We start from the raw sequence: 16,131 nt of genomic DNA on the forward strand, positions 1-16,131 counted from the left end.
AATTAAGGGTTGTAGGGTCTTAGGGAATTTGGCTTGAGACATAAATGAGAGTTGGATGTGGTGGCACATACCTATCACCCGGCACTTAGGAGATAGAGGTAAGAAAATCAGAGTTCAAGGCCACCTGAGCTACATGAGACCTAGTCTAAATAAATAAGAGATAGATTACAGAGTGCCTTAACTAGTACAAATTTTTTAAATGGGTTTATCTGTATCAGTAATGTTGAATAAAATCCGTTTTAGAAATCTTATAAGAGGTCAATATGCACAATAACTTAAAGGAAGCAGTCTTGTGCCCCCAGTTCCTGGTCAGAATGATGAGGACTGGACAGCAGCTGGCTGTGAGGCAAGACTGATGCCCTTCCAAGTGTTTTAGGCACCGACAATTATATATCCTATGCTGTCAGAGGAGAAAACCCAGCATCATTTTCCTCTTCCAGTTTTCTTCCCTTTTACAAACAGATGAAAGAGGGAAAGAAAATGTTCTTTTAAAGAGCTGCCCCTTGTTCTGATCAGAAGCAACTGAAAGTACTTAAGAACTCATGGAAAGTCTAGTCTTCAAGGACAGGAGGTCTTTGGTGCCCCCAAACTAGTGAGGAAACAATCTTTTCCATTTCAAGTCACACTTAGTGGGAAGAAACTCACAGACATTTGGACTTTTAAATCCTTTCCCCAGTGTAGTGGAGGTCAGTGTAATTAAGTGCTGTACTTCGAGCATTAGTATTACAATTGTTCTTTAAACAAAAGACTTTACTTGTGCTTTATTAAAAACCAAGACAGTGAATCTTGAATAGCAGGCGTGCCACCCACGGCAGGCATTCTGTTGTGTGTGGTTTTGACTGAGGAGAGAAGGTAGAGGGATCATAGCCTTTGGCCAGCTGCGTTTGCTGAGGACCCTCTCCTCCTCCAGTGCGGCTTCTGTGACTGGTGATGCAAATGAGCCCGCCCTTTTCTGGGAACACAGAAAGCCTGAGTCAGGCGGCTGTGGCTATTAAAGCGCTGGGTCGGGCAGGAAAGCAGGCACTTCGAGGATGAGGCTTCCCGGCTGGTTCTGGCTGAGCTCCGCGGTCCTCGCTGCCTGCAGAGCAGGGCAGGTGCACAACCTGACCGAGGGGCTGGGGGATGCGAGAGCCCAGGCCGCCTGCCCTGCGAGGCTGGAAGGCAGCGGGAAGTGCGAGGGGAGCCAGTGCCCCTTCCAGCTCACCCTGCCCACACTGACCCTCCAGCTCCCGTGGCAGTTCGGCAGCATGGAGGAGGTGCTCAAAGAAGTACGGATCCTCAAGGAAGCCGTGGACAGTCTGAAGAAATCCTGCCAGGACTGCAAGTTGCAGGCTGACGACCATGGAGAGCCGGGCGGGAATGGAGCAGAGATGGCCACGGACAACCGAGTCCAGGAACTAGAGAGTCAGGTGAACAAGTTGTCCTCGGAGCTCAAGAATGCAAAGGACGAGATCCACGGGCTGCAGGGGCGCCTGGAGACGCTCCATCTTGTAAATATGAACAACATCGAGACCTACGTTGACGACAAAGTGGCAAATCTAACGTTTGTGGTCAACACTTTGGACGGCAAATGTTCCAAGTGTCCCAGCCAAGAGTACATCCAGCCACAGCCGGGTAGGTGTAATGAGGTTCTTACCATTTGTTCATGAATGCTGTATAGAGAGATAGTGGCCATAAACATAACCAGAGGGAGTACGTTAATAAGCCTTTCATCTATTGGTTACAGCAGGACAAACAAGTATTTTCTCAAGTGAGAAGTGGTAAAGGATCTAATTACGAAAATCCTATTACTTGTATCCAATAGAAACACTTTCAGTCAATCTCTAGACCTACACAGGAGCAGAAGCAGGTTCCTTCCAGGCTGGTGCCTGTCTCAGTATCTCAAGATAGATATTGCAAAGTTCCTGGCTGTGCTTACTTAGGTCACGGAAATCAGGTGTTGGGTGGCTGCCCGCCACTTCTCAGAGCAGCAGGTGCTTTTGAAAGGCTTTCGCAAACAATCTGCTCTCAAATACTTAGTGAGAATGGGAGATTTTATACATAGAATAAAAGCAGCTTCATGTGTGTGCCAAACTTTTTGGTTTGAGACTTAGTGGCACATCCAGCCTCACCATCCCAATTACTTACCGTTAATACTATTTTAAAAGACCACAGACTGACGACCTACTGTGCCCATGGCATTGTCGTCTGTGATTCCCGAATTCCCAGGACTTTTGCTGATGGTGTTGCCACACCCTAGCAGGCCACTTCTTTGTTAGGAGCTGTGCTCATCCTGACTGTGGGGTTAATGGGACATAGTAGAGATCACTTTCATTTGTAATCTCCTGGAGGTCATGGTGTCAAGGACTACTGTCATCAATGACCCTGCTAGCCTGGATGGAATTCACCCTGCATATCACCAGGTAGACGCTGATGTTTTAAGTGACATCACAAGGTGTATATTAGTTATGGCACTGCACAGTGATTTGTAATGATACAAAAAAAAGATTCTATTACTTACATTTCTCCTAAAAGTTTTAGAAAATAAAATATTATGAGTTCAAAATACACATCGATTTTTGTGCCTCCCAAGTATCTTACATTAAACTTAATTTACTTGACTCAAATTTTTATAAAAATTGACTGGGAATGAACAAACCCTGTTGACTGATTATACTGCGCATAATCATCCTGATGCTTCATCTAGAAGTCAAACTGTGAAACATTGGTTGACTATGCCTTCCTGAATAATAAATTCAGAATAATATTGGTATATTATTGGGGAAAACATTTTTTTTTTTTACTTGAACGTTTTTATATAGTTGTCAGGTAAAATGAAAGTGAGTTTCTAAGCAATGTTGTGGCAGGAAGGTTGACCCTTCATTTGGAACTTATCCTAGAATAAAATTCTGATTGTGTCTAAAATGCATTCCCAGGAGACTTAGACTCATCTCAGCTTTAGGACTATGGAAAGCGATGGTTATGTCAGGCAGATTTGACTTTATGTCCTAGCTCTTCACACTTGTTTGAAGTGGGAAAAATCATCAATCTTCTCTGAGACTAATGACCTTATAAGCAAATTGGCAGTAACACCTACCACACAAGGCTGATGTGTAGATTCAATCCCAAAATGCTACAGTGCTTGGCTGAGCTTCTGGTGGTGGTTGGTCCTCATTAAACCTTGTTACAGTTGTTCTACTGTTGTTTGTTGTTAGCATCGTCACTATTATTACCAACCATGACAGTCCTGTTAACCAGGTCCCGGTGAGTGTATCAGAGCCAAGTTCCATTATCACTACTAACTAACTTATCAAATTGTTTTTGAGTCTAAATAATTCTTCAGATGCATAACTTTTATTAACAAAATTCCATGTTTTTCTCTCTCCCCTCTTTCAGTTCAACATCTAATATACAAAGATTGCTCTGACTACTATGCAATAGGAAAGAGAAGCAGTGAGACCTACCAAGTCACACCTGACCCCAGACACAGTAGCTTCATGGTGTACTGTGACATGGAGACCATGGGGGGAGGCTGGACGGTGCTGCAGGCTCGCCTTGATGGAAGTACCAACTTCACCAGAGAATGGAAAGACTACAAAGTAGGCTTTGGAAACCTTGACCGAGAATTTTGGCTGGGTAATGACAAAATTCATCTGCTGACCAAGAGTAAGGAAATGATTTTGAGAATAGATCTTGAAGACTTTAATGGTGTCACACTGTATGCCTTGTATGATCAATTTTACGTGGCCAATGAATTTCTCAAATATCGATTACATATCGGTAACTACAATGGCACAGCGGGAGATGCCTTACGTTTCAGTAAACATTACAACCATGATCTGAAGTTTTTCACCACCCCAGACAGAGACAATGACAGGTATCCCTCTGGGAACTGCGGGCTCTACTACAGCTCAGGCTGGTGGTTTGATGCATGTCTCTCTGCAAATTTAAATGGCAAATATTATCACCAGAAATACAAAGGTGTCCGCAATGGGATTTTCTGGGGCACCTGGCCAGGTATAAGCCAAGCACATCCTGGTGGCTACAAGTCCTCCTTTAAGCAGACCAAGATGATGATTAGACCCAAGAATTTCAAGCCATAAATTGCTAGTGTTCATCTCTCCAGGTACTCACTATCTATAGGCAATGAATTCCTTCTGACCTTTATCATATGCTTGAATTTATATTCCTTTCCTATGGCTAAAACACTTCCTTTTAAACTTCACAGCTTTTAAAATAAAGCTAAAGATATCTAAAACAACTATTTTGTTCCTGTTATACAAGGAATGCTTGAAAGCTCTGGAAATATTGCCAATTATACATTATACTTGCAAACCCTTTAATTTTTATTGGTTGAAAAAGTTTCCTACTATATTTATTATTTTTTACAATTAAAAACTAAATTATTCAGCAAGCTAAATTTTATATAAGCAAATTTTATTTTTACTAGGGCTAAATATGCATATTTGAAAATATATCAGTCTTTTCAGGCCAAAGTTATTTGTGTATCTGTAGCCAAGAACTGTACTATTTTGTTTGAGCCAAGAAGACCTTAAAGCATTCTATTTCTCAAAAATGAAGTGGGGGGGGGGAGTAATATGTATAGCTAAACTTATTCAGGTAACATTCATGAAATGTATAATATGGCATTAAAATACCTTCGGTAAAATAATGTCTCTTCCCCATCCTAACTGGAAACTGATGGAACCCTGAAGACTGGTTTAGAGGTAATTCCTTCACTGTCTATAGCCTGCTAGAACCTGATGCAGAAGCTGCTCTGTTGTCAGCCTCTGCTCTACATGCTCAATCATTTTAATGTAAGGTGCTGGACTACTGTAAGGCTTCTTCAGGAAAGGCAGAGTAGAGAGACCTACTATAAAACATCTGTTTATACTTTGAAAGCCAATCCCATACCTAAAGCAATGCTATTGTTGAGGGATCAACTTCCTAGGAAGCTGACTTTTCTAGAATAACTTTATTTATTTAAGATGAATTTTGAAATAGTTCAAATGTTATACATTTTAATCCTAGTCAATTTCTTATTTCACTCTTAGAAATTCAAAGAATTTACTACTTAAATTTTTGAATATGTAGCCATTGTAGAAAAATCTTTAAAAGGTACAAGATATTATTTTAAAAATATGAAACATGGGGTTGGGGATTTAGCTCAGTGGTGGAGTGCTTGCCTAGCAAATGAAAGGCTCTGGGTTCAGTCCTCAGCTCTGAAAAAAATAAAAAGAAAAAAAGAAAAAGAAAAATATGAAACATGAAGTTTTAGGTAAATACAATGAAAATAAATCTATTATTAATATAATTAAATTACTAGAGTAATGTAAATGCATGCTGATTAAGTGACCAAAATATAAAATATAGATTCCAAAGACTGTTTACCTACTTGGTAGGATATTGATGTAAGTGGCATAATTGATTTTTTTTTCTTTTTAAAAAAAGACCAAGAAGATTTTGATATTATACAATATACATGTTTCAAATCCTGTCTACTATATATAACTGTATAGGTCTAAGGACATTTCAGAAAAGTATACACACATGTGTAGTGTGTCTTTTTCAGGGAAGTTTGGTAAATAACAATGAGTCCATGTAAATTATCTTTGCACATGCCATGGATCAAAATGTTGTTTTCTATTATACTCTTATGATGTTTTTCTAATGAGCTCTTTAACACAGAAATTTATTTTTGAAATCATTTTCTATCACTCATTAAAAAATATATTGTAGACTTTGATAATCTTTAAACTGTTTACTGAAATAAACATTTGAAATAAATTGAAATTTACTTTGTCTTAATTGTTCACTAATATATGCCAATGCTCATAAATGTGTACTATTTGCAAATATATATTTCTACAGTCTTGGTTTCATTTGGGTGAGTAATGCACCAAATGTATTCATGTATCTGATGAATAGAGCTTGTATATGCAAAACATAAGAAGCATTTGAACCACAATATTGGCTGGTCTTCACAATATTGGTACCTTCCCCTCACCCCTCAAAAAGTTTTAAAGATAAAAATGGATGTATGTAATTACAATAAACTCTTGTCTAAAAATTCTTTTCACTAATGTATAATTAAGGTTATGTTTCATGTCTCTTTAAAGCCTGGTAAAATAAAATGCTTAATCTTTGTATCTATCCTTCAATACGTGAACATGGATTGTAAAGTGACATTTACATATCTATTATTATCAGAAAAGTTGAATTGTATTTACCTAATCTAGAGAATATCCCACATCTTTAAAAAGCACTGAGTATTATTTCTTTAAAAGGAAGTGAGGCAGATAGAGGAACACCATTATCTATTTCCTTTTAAACGCTGTCAACACATCCTCGATACAGAATTTTCAGTTTGTGGCATTTAGCTCTCTCTCCTCTTTGCTCTCATTCATGTTACTGACAGGTTTAGCACTCCTTTCCTTTCCAAGGTCTTCCTCACTGACTGTGAAGAGCCAGAAATGAGAATACAGGATCAGTTGGAGAACCCTGCAAACAGCACTCCCCAACATGATTGAGTCTCCTCCCTCAGTGTTTGTTGACGCTCTTTCTGTTTGCCTGGAAGACACTGTTGCTTTCTTTGCTAAAGGAATGGTTTAATTTTTCCAAGTTCCTCCATTCTACACATCAGAACCCACAGATCTTTAACAAGGGCATGCTCTGATATCAAGCATAAAATCACACAGGTGGGGAGGTCTTTACACATCCTTGCCAGTTTAGCAAGAATGTGAAGGAAGACATATTTAGACAGATTTGGAGGTAGTGTGACAAGGAAGAATACATTTTATTTTATTTTTTATTTTTCCCCACCCCCGAAGAATACATTTTAGAAGTGTTTGAGTTTGTTGGTGTATGTACTTTCAACAAAAATTATCCATTCAAAGATGAGTCAAGGAGAAATGTTTTGCTCTAATAGTTTGCCTACCTAATTAACATAAACCTATATTCAATGGTAGCTTATATTAATAAAGCCGAGGAGCCAGAAATGTCTTAAAACTCAAAGACTTTTGGAGGTATGAAGTCCGTGTGGAGTTTGCCTTAATAAATTTAACAGATATTTGCACGTGTTCCAGAAAGTCTCCTTGAAGGTTAGGGTGTACCATTGACCAACACAGATAAGCCCAGCACTCAAAAGAGTTTCAACAAGGAGAAACTTTCAGGTAGATGTGAGAGGGTTAGAGGAGGTGCTAATTAGTACATGGTATGGAGGGGAGACCTCTCTGCAGTGCTGACATGCTAACAGATATGTAGATAAAAGACTAAGAGAGCTGAGAAAATATCTGAGAAGAGCAAGTTCCAAGACAAGGGAGCAAGAAGCATCAACGTTTGGAGTCTGGAGAGCAGTTGGCACATTTGAGAGTCAGCAAAGGGACCCATGTGTGAAAAACAGAGTCTAGCCTGCTGGAGTCAAGAAAGTAAGACAAGAGAGAAGCTTAAAGGGCTGTGGGTGAACAGAGGGGAGGGCCACTGTGCCTTGTAAACAAGGATGCTTCTTATGCTGAATAGATAGAAAGTGACATTTTGAACAGAGGAGGGACATCATCTCCTCCAGTTCAAAAAAGATGGCTCTCTTACTGTGAATACAGGGTTCTTCCAGTATGATAGTGATACATTACGCTGTTGATAGACGACAAAAGCGCAGACTTCAGGTGTTTATGGTGAAGTCCATCTGTTTTGAGGTAGATCTGACAAGATTTGATGGTCACAGTCAGTTATAGATAGCAAAATAGATAAATGAACTAAAAAAAAATTAGAGGTGTCACCTCAAACCTCTATTTCAGACTGAGTAACTTTGGAAGATGGAGCTGTCATGAACTGAAATGAGAAAGTCATCTGCAGAGGGAATCTGTGTGATGAGTGTCTAAGAGTGGAGTGGAGTAAGGGTTGGTAACCGCAGTTTAGAACATGTGAACCTCAAATACCTCCAGGTGGAATTCAGGAAGAACACCCTGGGTTTAGAAATGGATTTGAGAATTGCTCAGTTACAAATGTGATGAACCCATGGGACCGGAAAAGATAACCCAGTTAATAAGTGGACACAGAACGCAGATTTTTCTGCAGGAGCCTATGCCAATTCATCTTGCAAAGATGTTGGAGGTAAAGAGTAACCAGGATCCAGCCATCTTGTGATTGCACCAGAGAGGTCTCAGGGATGTCTCCATCAGAGGGCAGAATTTCACTCCCACAGGATGGTGTATGGGTTCTAGATCATTTTAGTTTCAGATTTGCTTTTCATGCTAATAAAAAGTACTTTCTTCCCGAGTCTTGTTGTATGTCTTAGATACCGTTATGGTGTTAGCAATGTCCTTCTGTTGAACTAATTGCTGTCTTAAAAACAAGTGTGGTGTTACACAATGGAAAATACTTATTTTGACTTAGAAAATCATCCACCATAAAAGAAGGAATCAATGACCTTTCAGAGCCTCAGATTCTGTCCTTCTGGGATACAGCTTCTTGTCATAGGGAATGTTATCATACTGAATACAGTGTGTGTGTGTGTGTGTGTGTGTGTGTGTGTGTGTGTGTGTGCATATGCATATGGCAAAAGAAACAAGAATTAGACCACAGAGAAAAGATCTCCAAGTTTGTTGACAGCATACTACCTAGTTTGACAAATCATTTAATATCATTAGGGAACAACATTGCTATGATTATGAATAGTTTAACACATATCAATTTTAGTCCCTTTATCTTTTTTTAGAGATGTCACTGATATTGAATTATATCTTTCACAAGCATTTTACAAAAGTTCCCCGAGTCAGAGGGAGCCTGGACTCACATTCCAAGTCACTCTCATCATAGCACCGGATGAGGGTGACGGCAACATTCACCAGCCCTGCACAGGACACTCTCCCAGGGCACTTCCGGCATTGCTGCTCACTGTGGTAAAGCTGCACAAGGAGGCAATGCTTTCCATCTCTCACACAGAAGCTTCCCAGGAGGGAAGCTGTCAATCATTTGTGGGCCATCATCCATTTCCAGCTTTCCTGATATTCTTGGTGTATTTCTAAGAAAGACTAGTTTTCTACAGAAACCCTCACACAGTGGCCCTCAATATCATTCCTCCTTGACTTTCTTTTAAATCTTAGAAAATGAAAAATAATTCCAAATTATATCTTGTTTGAGCTGAAATTGTATCTTATTAAAACAATTATATAATATTTTGGACAGGAGATATTTTTAAATTAATGTACTTTCAAGGGTGTTAACGTTCTACTTAACCTAGTGTTTAAAAACTGTCTTCCTGAAGCTAAGTCAAATTTATAATAGTGCTGATAGAAAGGGTAAACAGATCTTCACGCTGTCCAAACACTGCTTGCTCCATGGTTACATGGCAGGATTCACTGCTAGGCACATTTTGCTCAAACACAAAGTACTTTTCAAGTTATCTGAAAGCTGAACAACTTCTCATGGAAATGCCAAAGTTCTTATTTTCATTTGTTAAAGAAAACAATTTTTATAAAGCGTATCACTTGAAAATAAGTGATATTATTGAGGTTTACTATTTTAAAAAATTCTATCCTATTGGAGCAAATGTTTAAAATTTTTTGAGATTTCATTTATTTGCATTTTATGTGTATGAGTGTTTGCCTGAATGTGTGGGGTGTGTGTGTGTGTGTGTGTGTGTGTGTGTGTGTGTGTGTGTATGTGTGTGTGTGTGTGTGTGTGTGTACAACATGCATGCAGTGCTCTTAGAGGCCAGAAGAGTGTGTGGGATTTCTTGGGACTGGAATTACAGAGGATTGTGAGCCTACACACGGGTGCTAGGAACTAAACCCAGGTCCCCTGGAAGGGCAGCCAGTGCTCTTAACTGCTCAGCCATTGCTCTAGCCATTTGGACAAGTTTGAAAGCCCAATTAAACCAACTATTAGACCTCCCCCTCTGAGGGACCCAGACAGTGGGGAATTGTGGAAGTGGACCAGGACAACACCTTCATTGTGAATACAGGGTTGGTGTTGAACAGGCTGAACTTCAGGTAGAGAGTCTCAACCTGTTTGCAGTGGCCCCACACCTCTACAGACATGTCAGAGAAAGCAGGGTTGGAGAAGTTGAGATAATCTGTAGCCTGAAATACTGTCCCAACTAAAAGAGCTCAGCTTTTCTAGATCTTCAGGTCTTTTACTGAAAGAAAACATTTGATAATCACTCCTTCTCTGTCACATGTCCCTTAAGGGGTTCAGTTGTGAAATAAAATAGTATAGTTGCATGATGGTTCTAATACATAAATACGTAATATGAAAATATGTAAATGCCAAGAACTCAGGTTGACTTTATATGAAAACCACATTCAGAAACGCAGAAGCCTCTTTTTTACATTTGCTTTGAAAAGTGATGATTATGTGTATCCACTTTTTTGAAACCCCATCACAGCAGGGTTGAGGTTACAGAAGTGAGCAAGCTCTGCTTGGAAGGGAGAGGAGTCCGTGCAGTAGAGCAGGGGGAGGTTACAGGAGACACTGTAGTGCCCTGGAACTCCCAAGTTGGGTAACTGCGCCCTGCTTGCCTGACCTTGACCTGGATGTCCTCCCTATGCTGATTCCCTGCAGGTCTCCACCCTCCTGAAAGCTTAAGGGAAGTTCCTTGTTTGTGTTTCCTGCATTTGGTGTAAACAGCTTAGATGCAAGAATGTAGAACATTCAGTAGCGAACTTCTGCCCTCCGGGGTTCCTCCATTGTGCTGTAAGCCTGTGTTTAAGGTTCCCTCCTCCCTTCTTCAATAAACGGCATTCGGCATCCCCTGGCACGATGACCTGCTGTCTCTTGTCTCTGTTTTTCGATCCACAGCCCCTCGCTCGGACATGGTAAACGGGTGGTGGTAGCGCGGGCAATACCGCAACAAGACACCATCCAGCGCTGTTGGGAAGTGAGATACTTTGAGAAAACGTTAGGCCCCTAGCTGGCCTTGGAAAATGGCTAGAATTCTGAAGTGGCACAGCTCACTCCCTCCTGAGTACAAGAGCGCAAAGGCAAAGGCAGAGTGGAAAATCCAGGAACTACTCAGGCTGCAGCATGTAGGTTCTGGCAGGAAGCAAGAACAAAAGGAATGGTGGATTCGATTGCTGAGGGATTTGACTGTTGGTGATGAGGAAGTGGCAATGATCAAGCCAGGGGAACTTCAAATCTAAGTGTTTATAATTTCCTCCTGCTGCCTGTCGGTCCCTCACTTCTATGCCTGGGTCTGGAGAGAACCAGCGATGCTGGGTGGGAAGCATCTGGAAAGAAGTCTGAACACCACTTCATAAACAATGAAAGGGCCAAAGATGTCAAGAAGAAAGTGGGTGGAGACACAAAGAAAAGCACAGCCTGAGGGTGGGGCGGCCAGCGCCTGGAGCCCTTTAGCGTCTGAGAGGCCTTTGGAGTTTGCCTGCTGATGAGGAATTTTAGGCAGTTTTGCACTGGATGAGCCATAGAACTCACGCCTCCTTTTCCTGAGAGGACACCTTAGCAGTGCCAAGTGGCTTTTCAAGGCTTTCTGCAGTGAATCTACATTTCCTGCTGGGTGAAGGAAGGTCAAGGCAGTGAAGGAAAACGTTCTATTCTATTCACACTTACAGTAGCCCATTCAAGGGCTCCTCCAGTGGTCTCTCTGGAGTGAGGGAGGGGCTGATGGTGATTTGAATACGGAGTTCCTGTGTGTGGATTCTAGGGGTAGGAGAGAAAAGACTAAAGCAGTCCTGAAGAGATATGAGGCCACCACAGTAAGCAGCAGAGCGGCAGCTAGGAAGGAACATGAGCTGAAAACAGTGCTTTTTCAGCTGTAATCCAAGTCAATCCTCAGAAAACTAGCAGCCGCGCTGGCAGACAGCACACAGCTAGAACTAGGAACTATTTTGTTCAGTCATTCCCACACCACCTACTGATTTTCTCATCAAATTATTAAGATTTAAGCTATCTAAAGCCTGTTCATGCCCATTACAGTTAGCAAAACTGTCTTCTAATTCTGAGGACTAATAAAGCTAATTCTTGTAAACTCCCCGGATTCATGTTTCTGACTCTACCCAGTTGTTCCTGTTTGCTTCAGTTTGGTTCATGTGGGTGAGAATATGAAAAGTACTTTTGTGACAAGAGACAATGGACTTGGCATTGGGTTCTAAACTCATTGCTGGTGTCTCTTTCCCATTTTCCTTCACACTAACTGTAGCAGATGGGCAAAGGTTAAAAATGACTCAAATCATCAAGGTCCTATGAGAAAACACAAGAAATAAATTTATAGCCTCTGAGTAGCAAAGGTCTTTCAAAGTGTAACAAAACCCTGGGGCAGCAAAACAACGATTAATTCAAGCACATAGAAAGATAAATTTCCATAGGGAACAAACCACCATGAGCAAACTAAAAAATTAGTCAATAAACTAAAAGGCTTTTATAAAGTATAATATATAAAGAATTCCTATGGAATAAGAGAAAAGTCAAGCCACCTAGTGAAAAACAGTTGTTAAGAAAAGAGGTGGTGGCACATGCCTTTAATCCCAGCACTGGGGGGGAGGTGGGGAGAGAGCCAGGCGGATCTCTGTGAGTTCGAGGCCAGTCTGGTCTACAGAGTGAGTTCCAGGGTAGGCTCCAAAGCTACACAGAGAAACCCTGTCTTGAATTAAAAGAAAAGACTTGCATACACAAAGGAAGCACAAATAGACCTCTGCATTAACCACATGCCTAGTTTCTACAAAGCTGATGCATTCCATCTGCCCTGCAAGCATGAGCTAGCTACACCTTGTTCTGTTCAACCAGATTACGTGATATGTGTGAGTCACCTAGCCTTTAGTTTCCTGCTTCTCAACTCATCCTTCCTTTGACCTCTCCAGCTACACTTTTCAAATACAAGCTAACCAATCCAGAGTGCATACCCCACCTGCTCTAAGCACCTTGGAGCCAGGTACTAGACAATCAGCCACCTACACATAACACCCCAGAAACCACAGGAATTATTCAAACTGGCTGTTCCTAAAAGCCTGCTTACCCTGTCTCACCTGCTCTTTAGCTCAGATACCATAGTAAAGTTTCTTCTCCAGTCTTTCCTTCCTGTCTGCCTGCCCATCTACTCTAGTACTTTGCTCCTGGCCCCTATTCCATAGTATCATCCTCTCAGGAACTGAGAGTAGTAAAATATCACTGTGGTGATCATCTCCTGACTTGTCGGCCTTCCCATACTTCCAATTTTCTATTACTATGTTATCTTTGTGTGTGTGTGTGTGTGTGTGTGTGTGTGTGTGTGTGTGTGTGTGTGTTGCCATGGGTTCTCATGTAGCCTAGGCTGGCTTTGGGTTTTCTATGTAGCAGAGGACACCTTAAATTCCTGACCCTGCTGCCTTCACCTCCCAAGAGCTGGGATTAGACAGGTATGTGCCACTGTGCCAGACTTACCCAGTGATGGGAACTCTGAACCCAGGGTTTTGTGCATGTTAGGCAACCACTCAGCCAGTTGAGCTATATCCCTAGCCCAGTATGCTGTCTTTTAGAGTAGTCTGATATATAAACAGAAGCTCCACTCTACTCATTTCAAGGTAAATATAAGGGCTATGATAAAATAACACCACCTCCCACATAACAAAGGTCAAAACATTACAGGACATCTAACAACAATGTAAGAAGAGGCCATGAATTGGAAAGAGCAAGGAGGGATATATAGGAGAGTTTGGAGGGAGGGAAGGGAGAAATGATGTAATTATATTATAATCTCAAAAATAAAAACAATTAAAAAACATTACATAGCATGCAGAGCTGGTTGGAAAAAGGAGACCCCTTTATGGTTGTAAATTGTAAATCTCTAGGAAAGGCATTGTAACAATGGAGAAAAATTTTAAATACACAGACTATGACCCAGCAATTCCATTTCTTGATATATAACAATGTTTTAAAAACAGGATCTGGAAGAGATATTTGTATATTATGTTGAGAGAAGCTAAGAAATGGATGCAGCTGACATGTTCACAGACGTAAGAGTGGATAATCACACAAGGCGTCATTAATCTTGGGGTGAAATTCTGACCCGTGCTCCAGCATGGGGAACCTTGATGACACTATGCTAAGTGAAAGAAGTCAGCTACAAAAAGAAAAAGATCTGTGTTTACACTCACAGGGGTGATGTGGAGCAGCCACACGCAGAGATATGGAGGGAAGAGGAGTTTTCCAGGCTCTCCAGAAAGAGGAAGTGGGTACTAGTTAATGAACTTGGAGTTTCAGTTTTGCTGGTGGGAATGTTCAGGAGAATGTCGGAATGAAGCAATGGGATGCTCAGCTGCACTATAAACTTAAAAATTAATACATTTTATCATAAGATTAAAAATAAATAAATAAACCCACTGACCCAGCAACCCCACTGTTAGGAATTTGTCTTTTTAATCTGATAATTCCAGTGTGAAATGGTGCATAAAAGGTTATTCAGTCTATCATTGTTTCTAATTGAAACATAAGACTGAAAATGACCAAAACTCTCAGGACAGAGACTTACTTAAAATGTGTTATACAAAATATTATGTGAATCATAAAATAATATAAAAATAAATTTGTATATGTAAAATGCAAGTGTGTATATTGTAATACCACTTCCTTGTTTGTGCATAGACTTCGTGTTATGCTACATAAAAGATGTTTTCACTACATCATTCAACTGTTCGTATTTTCACAAACTTTATTAAGGCATGTATTCACATCCTCTTTAGGGCTTTGAACATACTCATAATTGCTATTTTGAAGTCCTCATCTTATGCTTCAGCTAAATTGCTTTTCTTAGGACTTCTTACAATAGAACTGCAGTCTTCTGAGGGAAACATACTCTTGTGGTTGTTCATATTTGGATTTTTTACCCTGGGATCTAGATATCTGGAATCATGGCATTTGAAGTGCTTCTTTGCTGGGTGAGTGTTCCATTCTTTGGTTGTTCTGCCCACTCTGGGTCCTAGTCAAGTGTGGCAGCTGTGGGGTCCTTGGGGATCCCTAGTAGAGCAAGGTTCTGTGGGTCAGCAAAGTCACAAAGGGCTGGAGATGAGCTGGAGGGGAGGTTAGAAGGGGACGCCAGGAGAACCAGTTGGACCCCGGGTCTCTGGGGATGAGTGTTGTGGCTATATTTCTTATCTTTGTTTTATGAAAGTTAATGGGTCTATAATATACCATAATTAAAGAAAAATTTAGATGTCATGCACCAACTTCTGGAATGCACTTAATGGACAATATGTATGTAAATATTATGCTTTAAAGGAGCCTACATACTGTGTTAGCCTAGAGGGAAAAGCAGGATCCATTTTGTTTTTAAGATTTTCAGCCTATGCATATGAGTACAGCCTATATGAGCTATGTAACCCAGAGTTTTGAAAATGACATAGACTTGGAATTTTTAAGTGGGTAAAGATTAAGTTTTACTCTAGTAATAACATACAAAGAAACATACCTCATTCAGACAGCGGAAAGCTGGTGTTTCAGCTAAATTGACAAGCCGCTCCTCTCGAATGTTAATTGTGGGCATTAGGACAGAAGGTTGTTCCTTCTGGTCCTTTTTATATTCCCCCTCTTCTGTTTCTGATGCTGCTGCTTCCTCCTTGTCATCTTCATTTTCTTTTTCTGGGTCTGTGCTATCATCTTCCATTTTTCACAATTCTAAAATAAAACCAGTTCATATTCAACTATTTAAGCATGTCTTCACTTACAAAGTAATAGAAAATTGTACAAAGTAAGCAAAGGTTAATTAAAATGAGTCAGTCTCTCTCTCTCTCTCTCTCTCTCTCTCTCTCTCTCTCTCTCTCTCTCTCTGGAACAAAACCCAGGCCTTGAGCATGCTATGCAAGTTCTCTACTACCTCCATATACCCTCAGCCCCAGATGCTATCTACAATACATTCAGGCATTGAGATGCATTGAGAAAAAATATATAACTAGATGACAAGCAAGCTGGCTAGGAGAGACTAACCAATCAGTGAACTCTGGATTTGATTAAGAGAACCTGCCCCAAAGGATAAGGTGAAAAAAATCAATCAAAGAAGATTCTGGATATCAACCTGGGGCCTCCACATGCACAGTGCCCCCCAACATGTGAACGTACATACATGCAAACTGTGCATACACATATATCCTAAAATTATTAGCAGTGACTCTGGAAAATATAAACCAGCAGCCATCTTGAGATCCAGGCATGGGAAGGGTGAGGGAAGAC

At 40.6% G+C, this 16,131-nt stretch overlaps 2 protein-coding genes across 2 annotated transcripts in view; one reads left to right on the plus strand and one right to left on the minus strand.

Moving 5' to 3' along the window:
* Positions 1-16,131, minus strand: part of Ccdc146 (coiled-coil domain containing 146) — a 167,843-nt gene that overhangs the window by 116,467 nt on the left and 35,245 nt on the right. Inside the window, exon 2 of the mRNA XM_036181251.1 lies at positions 15,374-15,579. Coding sequence (XP_036037144.1) covers positions 15,374-15,568 — 195 coding nt within the window. The 5' untranslated portion in view covers positions 15,569-15,579. The remainder of the gene's footprint in view (positions 1-15,373; positions 15,580-16,131) is intronic.
* Positions 968-5,126, plus strand: Fgl2 (fibrinogen like 2). The gene is made up of 2 exons (XM_036181250.1): positions 968-1,614; positions 3,376-5,126. Exons 1-2 carry the CDS (start codon positions 1,032-1,034, stop codon positions 4,080-4,082), a joined length of 1,290 nt encoding a protein of 429 aa, XP_036037143.1. The 5' UTR covers positions 968-1,031; the 3' UTR covers positions 4,083-5,126.

The sequence above is a fragment of the Onychomys torridus genome, chromosome 3 (genome assembly GCF_903995425.1).
Source record: "Onychomys torridus chromosome 3, mOncTor1.1, whole genome shotgun sequence".
Taxonomy (NCBI): Eukaryota; Metazoa; Chordata; class Mammalia; order Rodentia; family Cricetidae; genus Onychomys; species Onychomys torridus.

What these genes read in the sequence shown, in the direction of transcription:
- Fgl2 (XM_036181250.1), top strand. Translation starts at nt 1,032, where the DNA reads ATGAGGCTTCCCGGCTGGTTCTGGCTGAGCTCCGCGGTCCTCGCTGCC. An exon ending in GTACATCCAGCCACAGCCGG is followed by an intron (nt 1,615 to 3,375) that starts GTAGGTGTAATG and finishes CCCCTCTTTCAG; the next exon opens with TTCAACATCTAATATACAAA.